This window comes from Galeopterus variegatus, unplaced genomic scaffold, assembly GCF_000696425.1.
Source record: "Galeopterus variegatus unplaced genomic scaffold, G_variegatus-3.0.2 Scaffold1597, whole genome shotgun sequence".
Taxonomy (NCBI): Eukaryota; Metazoa; Chordata; class Mammalia; order Dermoptera; family Cynocephalidae; genus Galeopterus; species Galeopterus variegatus.
The window spans coordinates 294,162-303,605 of NW_007727708.1; the positions used below are offsets into that span (position 1 = coordinate 294,162).

The following is a 9,444-nucleotide window of genomic DNA, read 5'->3' on the forward strand; positions in this document are numbered from 1 at the left end:
AAAAAAAAAAAAAAAAAAAAAAAAAAAAAAAAAAAAGAATGTATGCCTGATACACAATGGTCTGCTATTAGCACCTGGGTCAGCAGGCAGGGAGTGGACACAGGGGCTTTCCGTGGGGATTCAGGAAGCCTGGCCTCCCCTCTGATCTGCCACACCCAGTCAGTGAAGCCGCCAGGGTCAAATGAGGACAGCTCCTCCTACACAGCATCTTCCCAGCTACCTGAGGATTTGAAGTTTCTCTTGGACCATTTGGGTAGCAACTTCAGCTGCTAAGATTGCTGTGTTCACCATAGCTGGGAGCAATTTTAACTTTAAATAAGTGGATAAGAATAAGCATTGCAGGAAATATGAAGCACTTTAAATGCAAAATTAACTTACTGTCTTCAGTGGTGCAGCTGGTTTTTTCCTGGAAAATAAAGAGATTAGCTTTGTTAAAACAGAACAAAGACAAAGTGGAGCTATCATTTTACTCAAATTTAAACTAGAATAAAGCAAGTGATAGGTGTGTGCAGGAAGACTATCCTTGAAGGTGGAGAGGGATGGAAGTAGGATTTAGTTATGATCCTCCTAGCCTCAGATAAAGTCCACTGACAGATGGGGAAGGGTTAATTGGGGATGAAGAGGAGCACCAGTTGCTAGGGAGTCAGCAGAACTGAGCTCTGATTCCACTCTTGCTACTAATTACTCGGTGGCCTTGGCCTCTTTCTCTTGGCTGTGAGACAAGCCTGAGCTTTGGTTTCCTCATCTGTAAAATGAGGGCCAGAGTCGGTGTTTTCAAAGCATGTGTGCAGAGCCCTTCTCTTCCCCAGCAGCACCCTGGCTACTGCCTGGGGGCAGAGGGTGGAGATAAGAGGGCAGCTGCTGAGCAGGCTGCACAGGTGACAGTGGTAGCTGGCATCGCTACATGTCAACCTCTGCCCTGCTTCTAGGTGACTATTCTCTACTAGACTTCTGTGAAGGATTTCATTCAAACCAAGAGATCCAAGACCAAAACAAATTTGAAAACCACTGTGGTTTGTGGTCCTGAAGGTGCTTGCCTGCACTATCATTAGGGTTTGTCTTGGCTCTGATAGACACTGGAATCTAATATTGCTAACGTTCTATGCTTCTCTCCTATGTTTATTTTAATGTCTCTCTCTCTCTCGCTTTGTTTTTGTTTAGCGCTGAAGTATGGGTAAGATTACTAACAACTTCCCAGTGCCTATAAGATGCCTGGCATAGGATTAGGCTCTTCACAATTATTTAAACCTTACAGTGACCCTTTAAAATGGCTATCATTATCACATGTTAAAGATGAGGAAACTGAGGCTCAGAGAGACTAAGTAACATACCCAAAGTGATAAAAGTGAGCCACGAGAGAAGTGTGCAGAGTTTTGGTGACTAAGCCCCTGAGATTGTCTTCCTTTGATTTACACAGAGGCAGAATTAGCATTATAACAAGGCAGACCGGCTTTAGATACATTTAAACATGTTTTTAAAACAGGCTATCAAGCCAACATAATTTTATGGGGTCACTGTTTGTAATACTAACACATTACAATACTCACTGGCAGTTTACAAAGCCCTTTTAAATTCAGTAAGAAAGAATAACTCTCCCTTTTGAAAGAAACCTCAGAAGAGTTGCTTTGAGCACCCTAGTGTATGCTGCAAACGGTATATACATTTCTTTACAGGACATTAACTACTTGAAAGAGATGCCAAGGAGTAGAAAGTAGAGATGAAACCTGCCTGAGGGTCTCAAAATTATTCAGATGCTGGAGCTTCTGAAAGTTGGGGTGTCTTGTGGAACCTGATGAACTCAACATTTAACTAAAACTTTACGGGAGGAAAGATTCCTAATTTTCAGTTTCAGCAGGGAACCTGCACCCCTGGTCCAACCTACAGCCTGCCATGGGGGTGGAGGAGAACTTTTGATGACAGTCAACAGGGCAGTAGTGGTTTGTCATCCCATCCACTCAGATCTTGCAAAACCGCTTCCTACAACAGGTACTTACCCGGCCCTCGGCAGTGGGGATGGCGCGGTTGGGGAAGAAGGTGACTTGGATTCCCAGGCCCCGCTGTTTCGACCTGCACAAACATGCACAGGTCAGTTCCCAGGTCCTGAACCTCGGGCTGATGGTCACAGGGAGGCTGGCCTTTCTGGCAGGCTCAGAAATACGTGCACATGTTTACATATTATTTTTGTTGCTTTCAGTTAAGCATATATAGGTAGTCATATTGAAGCTGTTAGGGAAAATCCGTGGGCAAAGGGGATGACACATTTTAAAAATGTCAGTGTATAAGCTCATATCTAGGATGTGGATTAGGGATTCCATGTTACCATTTCCAAAGGACCTTCTCCTTATCCCCATGTGAGCCTCCTGATTCAGAGGGCTCAGTGAGAGCCCCACAAGGGTTCCTTTGGGAGGGAGACAAGAGCTCACACTTGCATCTCTGGACACCGCACAAATGTGCACACCAGAGGGGCCTCGAGATAAAGGCTCAAACCTGCCACCCCTGACACATACCTGTACACACTGCTCATTCGGAACCACACTTAACTATAGTCTATGCACCTGACTTCACATCCAAGGCTATTCACTCAGTCATCTCCGAGTTTGCAGAGCCTTTGCCCAGTGCACAAATGGACAAATTGGGACAAGTGGCAGGCTACTGCCCAGATCTCATCTACTGAAGATATAGAAGGGACCCAGAGGGTCTTGTCCCCTGCACCCAGTCTCCCCTCCCCCTACCTGAAGATAGGAGCCAGATAATCATTAAGAGGAGGAAGTGAGAGGAAGGCAGGATAGGTGTTCATGGCACTGGTAGAGGGCAGGCTTGGAGGGGAGGGGCCAGAGCTGAGCCAGCCCCCTCAGCATCCCTGGCTGCCTCTCAGGCAGAGGCTCGCCTGCCTGGACATTGTCACTCGGTGAGACCAATGAGCTCTTGATAAGGCTCTTTGTTGAATTAAACTGAACTGAATAAATATTTTATTAAGAACCTACTATGTTTGTAAGTCCACAATTCGTAATGGACTTATAGGGGATACTCTTTAAGTATAGGTTGGACCTGCTGCCCTCGGTATGTATTGTTTTAGCTTGTGAGATAGAGCACACGTAAGTAAGCAATGAAGTCATAATCAGTTGCCAAGAATTACTGACAACCTGGTACGTGCAAAGCATGTGAAGGCACCATGTTAGAGGTTGAGAAAGAGGCAAAGAAGGACAGAAGCCTCTGCCCTCTCAAAATTGGTAACAGGGAGGACGTGCACCCTCATGTCATCTCATCCAGACACAAACAGGAAAAGGGGCCTCAAAAAGTATTAAAACTAGAGATCATAAAGTTTATTCTCACGTGCTTTGCTAGAGAGAGAACCCCAGGCTTCCCCTCAGAGCCCACTGACTGTGGAGGGTAAGTCTCCCTGAACACTAAATGAGAGAGTGGGAGGTATTGATTCCCTATGGCCACCTTCCCCAGCAATGCCACCTCCAAGGTAACTCCTACTTGCATGTCACCTGACCTAGATGTGATTTTTATGAACATCTTGGAAAAGAGACTACATTTGGAATGTTTACATTTCACCTGACAGTAAACTGAAATGTCATCTGAACATGGAGGATGAGTCCAGCTGTGTTTAATTAGCTAGTGTGTCAAATTGAATACTTAAGATTGACACTGTGGGCCAGCCCTGTGGCTCACTCGGGAGAGTGCAGCGCTGGTAGCTCCGAGGCTGTGGGTTCGGGTCCTATATAGGGATGGCCGGTGCACTCACTGGCTGAGCGTGGTGTAGACCACACCATGCTGAGGGTTGCAATCCCCTTACCGGTCAGGAAAAAAAAAAAAGATTGACACTGTGCTACTTGTAGATTTTTACGGATGATTTTAGGAAAAAGAAAAAAAAAAATCTTGCCTGAAAAATAAGGAAGTAGAAAGAAGGCCTAAGTCAGAATTTCCTCCTGTGGGTTTTCCCTCTTCTTAAATGCCAAGGGCCCGTTTGGCCTGAGCATAATATCTTTGTTAGAGCCACTGCCTGGCTTTTCTGCTAAGCTTTCCTTTCCTTCATATCGCCAGTCTGCCAACTTCTTTTCCCTTTTCCTCCCCATAAATAACTTCTGGCGATTAGAGGAGAGAGATGGCATCCGAGCTCTCCCCTATGATGGCACAGTACAAGTGCTGGTGGAAAAACCTATGGTCTTGCATCAGGAAGGACAGGATTCAAATTATTTCTCTGCCACCAAACTGGCCGGATGACCTCTTACAAGCCACTGTGCCTCAGGTTCCCCTGTGTGAAATGGGGACACCACTACTTACCTTTCCTAACTCAAATATGACCATATTTCCTAACTCAAAAATATAAGATAATATTGCTGAGAAGGGATTAAAAGTATTTGAGGGTCAAAAACATTATGCTAAGTGAAAGGAGCCAGATGCAAAAGACTACATATTGTATAATTCCATCTATAGGAAATATCTAGAAAAGGCAAGTTTGCAGCAACAGAATGCAGATCAGTGGCTGCCTGGGGCTGGGAGTGGGAACAGCATGGACTACTAATGGGCTTAAGGAATCTTTTGGGGTTGGGGTGGGCATGGAAATTGTGTAAAACTGGATTGTAGTGATGGTTACATAATGTATTACTACAAATGTAATGGTTTCCAAAAATCATTGAATTGTACACATGGGGGTGAGTTTTATAATATGTAAATTATAATTCATTAAAGATCACAGTAAGTATAATTATGTCTTTGTTTTACTGTCTTGTTATCAACCACCACAGTATCTCTAGGTATCAGGCACTGTGCCAGGTACTTTAAATGTGCCATCTCTAAGCCTCACATGATATCAACCAGAGCAAGCTGAGGATCAGAGAGGCTAGATGGCAGGGCTGGGTTTAAACCAAGGTTATCTGAGTGTAGAGCCCAAGCAGGCACTTTCCTCTCCAGCCAGCACCTCATAGTGTTACTTTGTTTTGGGGCATGGTTTGCATGTCAGATTCACTCCCTGCTTTCCCTTTACGTGGGGCAGGTAAGTGAAACAGAGGGGTGATTTTGTGGATGCCCATGGGATAATGGAGAACTACTCCTCAATTTCATGGGCCAGTAGCCCCCCAGCTTCTCTGGGACCAAACCCAGACCCAGGGGCATGGCTGGGGTAGGACAACCCCAGCAGGGGCATACCTGGCCCTTACTGCCAGTTTCCTTGCTTTCTAAAAAGCTGAATTCTTGATTCAACTACTCCAAGAGAAACTGAGAATGTGATAGAAGAAAATGTATGCAAAGGCGTAATAGTAAAAGAGAAAAATCAGCTTCATTTTAACTGTACTGAGCAGCACACTTGGTAGTGCTGGATTTAACACTGCCATTTTATAAGTGTGATTCATATATTTACTCATTTAATTCTCACAATACCCCAAGGTGTAGGTGCCATTTTCCTGAGATTTCAGAGGAAGAAACCAAGAAACAGAGAGATTACTCTTCTTGCTCAAAGTCTGGCACCTAAAAGTGTAAGGGCCAGGAAACCTTGGCTTTGGAGCGTGGGCTAAGTCCATGCTGCTGTTCTTCTTAGCATGAGCCACGAAGGGGAGGGCAGAGTCTGCCACTCACCTGATTCACTATGGAATCCTTGGCAAGCACCTTACTGGCTACCAAAGAGCCCAAAGCAATATTAACCAGAGGCAGTTGACATGGTCGGGTACTTTGACAGAAACACAAACCAGAAAACATGGCACTTTTTTGATGCCCATCGGGGGACTACCTGAAGCCTTTAAAGCATCGTGGACAGTTATTCAAAGACCCAGGCAAGTAGTCTGATCATTCCTTTTATAAAAATCATCTCTGAAAATTCTGCTTGTACATTCAGAACAGTCTGACTGTTCAAGTGTGTCCCTCTCAAATTCTCACATCTTCCCTCCTCCTGTACTTCCTCCCACTTGTGTAACTATCACATAACCAGGGCATTATTTTCCTGTTTAGATTTGGTTTCTTTATCTGATGCCTCTAGTATTAAAATACAGCTATGCTATATTAATAACAAACTAATGCAGTGGGCTAATGCTCTCATGATGATTCTTTAAATATAACCAGTGTTTGGGGTCCACCTGCCCTCTCAACCAACTGACCCATCCACAATCTCAGCACCTCTCTGAGCCAGGTCCTGGGTTAGGCCCTGGAAACACAGCTGTGAGCAAGAAATGGAGCTGAGAGTCTTATAGGGAAGACAGAAGTCTCAGGAGGAGTCAAGGGATAAAAAGCATGTGCAGGGCATTATAGGAGTGTATGCCGTGGGGATTTATCCCAGTGTGGGATTAGCGAAGGCCTCCTGAGCAAGTGACATTGAAGGCAAGGTCTTCAAGGAGCTTGCAATGCACTTAGGGAGATTAGATTGAGACACTGAAAGTAATTAGGGAATAGGTATGGGCTAAGTATAAGTGGGAAGAGACTTCTGGCAAAGGAGAGTTCTTTGAGGGATGCAGAAACCAGAGGAGACTTCCTGGAGGTGGAAGCCTCAAAGCTGGGGCTTGAAGCGTGAGTAGGATTTGGTGTCATAAAAGTGAGCATACAAAGACCAAAACGCAGGACCAATGAGAAACAGGCTGATTGGAATATTGGGTGTGTTTCAGGAAGAAGAGATCCTTGTAAGGCAGGTAGAGTTTTTAAAGATGCAAACATCAGAGATTATTAAACTATTTGTCTGAAGGAGGGTTTAGGCCTTTATTGTTTGTTTCAAATGTTAAATGTTTTCTGTTCTAGTAATAACAGCCCATATCCTGAGTTATCATGAGTCAGGAGTCTCCATTTCAGCTGGGACCAAAGCAAACTTGCCATGACATTTTAGGTGGGTATGTTAAAGGGCGTTCCCAGAAGGTAAAACGAGCTGGCTAAGGCGGCTCTGATCCCCACTCCCCAAATATAAAGAGCCTGTGGCTTCCAAGGGTGAAGATAAGTAACACAAGAACTTGTGAGGAAAGTGAACAGTTTCACAGGAAATGAGTCTAGGAAATGACTAAAAAATACTTTTCTTTCATTTTCTCTCTAGATAGGCTGTCCCTAGAAGCAGAACACAGCCTTCTAATCTCCTGTGTTCAGCTCGCGTGCATATGGGTGTGTGTGTGTGTGTGTGTGTGTAGGGGAGAGGAGGGCCAGCGAGAGACAGAGAGAGAGAACGCATATGGGTGTGTGTGTGTGTGTGTGTGTGTGTGTGTGTCTGTGTGTGTGTGTGTGTGTGTGTGTAGGGGAGAGGAGGGCCAGCGAGAGACAGAGAGAGAGAAAACACACTCAGGAATGCTGGAGAGGAGGCTCCTATGCCTCTCTGTGCTGTTGAGAGGGTGGTGGTGTGGGTCCCACTCACCATGTCTGGCCTCAGCCTGGGGGTTGCCAAAACCTACAGGAGACAAGTGGGAACCACTGAAGGCCTATGGTTTGGGTAGGAGCGACATGGTAAAAACTCTCTTTGTAGCAGGATGAAGCTGTCAACGTCTGGAGTTCAGAAGCTCAGTCTTAGTTACTGAGGAGAGCGCAAGAGGTGGGGGTGTGGCTAACGAGTGCTGCTGACAAGACAGTGCTAAGATGAAGAAAGCCCGGGCCAGGGTGGTGGCAGATAAAATGGAAGAGCAAAGGCTTTGGAAAGAGACATGTGGCCGTGAGGCTGACAGGCACAGAGGAATAGGGACGCCAGTAGGGTAGGGAGGTGATGAGCTTAGAGTTTGGTGATGGATGTATTGAACTCCAGGCAGTGGGAATGCCAAGGTGTTCAGAAGGGAAGTCAGGTCAGAGTTGGACACCCGGAGTTACCAGTTTAGACATGTGAAGTGAAGCCAGAAGAATAGATCCCCAAAGAAATGAAAAATAAGGGCCAGCCTGTGGCTCACTCGGGAGAGTGTGGTGCTGATAACACCAAGGCCCCGGGTTCGGTTCCCACATAGGGATGGCCGGTTCGCTCACTGGGTGAGCGTGGTGTTGACAACACCAAGTCAAGGGTTAAGATCCCCTTACCGGTCATCTTTTATTAAAAAAAAAAAAAAAAAAAGAAGAAATGAAAAATAATTCTCTTTACTGAGCACTCGCTGCATGCCAGGCACTGTGTTCAGTTTCCCATTTGCGATTTCAGTATTCTCCTGTCACAGGGTAGGGGCTGTTATCTCCATTTACAGATGAGAAAATCTGATGCTTGGAGAGTGAAGTGCAAGCCCAAGGTGGTTCAGCTAGTAACTGGAGCGCTGGGATTCCAACCCAGGTCAGTCTGGCTCAGACCCCAAGCTCTTAACCACCAAGAGATCCCCAAAGAAGGACTGAGGGCTGAGACCGGGGGACATGCTCGGTCAGGGAGGGGAGATAAAGGAGAGGCCAGCAAAATGCCCAGCTAGATAGGTTAAAGACCAGGATTTATTCCAGAGGCCAAGAGGCATGGAGGTGAGGGTCCCTTCAACACAGATGCCGCCAGATAGTGGGTGAAGATGAGGTTAGGCCTTCTTTTCCCATTTATTAAGAAAATTGGAAATACAAGTGATTATTTCTTTATATTTGATCTGAATCATTTACCCTATTTGGAATAAATTAAAAACCAAACCAGATCAAGCATATACTTTACCTGAAGTTGTCCCTGGAGGAGAGGCCGGCTTTGAGGAGTTGTTTGGCTTGGTTGACCTATTCACCATGGGAGCTTAAACACACAATATATACACGTATAGTGATTACAGATACATTCCACGGAGGGAAATTCACACGTAGGGAAAAATGATGGATCAGACCAGAGAATTTGCAAAGAATGGGAGACATTAAACACACGAACCATGAAAAGGAGACTTCTCAGAAGAAACATCTTTAGAATGAAAATATAAATGACTAAAGGAATAATCAAATTATTTTTGACAGAGACTTTGTTAAAGTGAACACTGGCTTGGACTTTCACTTGCCAAATGAAGTCTAGGAGATGAAAGAGGTTTTGTTTTTGTTTTTTTTTTTATCAGAAGCGTATTAAGCCTAATAGTGGAAGGACCGAATTAATAGCTCCACCTGCCCTGCTACATATAATGCACACAATTTCTCTTGGATTTTGTAGATACTTGGAGGGGTAAGGAGGAAATATGTATTTGTTGTTTCATTGTAATGGGTGGCTTGGGAATTCGGGTGGGTCTTGACAGTGTTGGTGATATTTAGGGAGTGCAAGAGAGAGTTGCTACACAATGGCAGAGTGAAAACTGAGTACTGCTGCCTTGGAGTTGAGTTGATTAAACGAGTAATGTCACCTAAATCCCCCTATCCAGAGTAAACATTTACTGTTTCCATGCATGATCTGGCAGTATGTGGCACTGCCTTTTTTAGATAATTCATTTGTAATAGCATTTGTTATCCCATGAAGGGTTTACAAACAAAATGTTTCTCATAGGCCTCAGATACCACTAAATTTTAAGAACCAGGATGCAGAGCATACTTTACTCTTTTATTTTTTCAGTCCTCTGCAAGAACTTG

The 9,444-nt window shown here is 44.8% G+C and overlaps 1 protein-coding gene across 1 annotated transcript in view; it reads right to left on the reverse strand.

The window, feature by feature from the left end:
• BLNK (B-cell linker) overlaps window positions 1-9,444 on the reverse strand; it is a 78,394-nt gene that overhangs the window by 20,886 nt on the left and 48,064 nt on the right. Inside the window, exons 8-10 of the mRNA XM_008577886.1 lie at window positions 8,564-8,635; window positions 1,995-2,067; window positions 379-406 (exon numbers count right to left, since the gene is read on the reverse strand). Coding sequence (XP_008576108.1) covers window positions 379-406; window positions 1,995-2,067; window positions 8,564-8,635 — 173 coding nt within the window. The remainder of the gene's footprint in view (window positions 1-378; window positions 407-1,994; window positions 2,068-8,563; window positions 8,636-9,444) is intronic.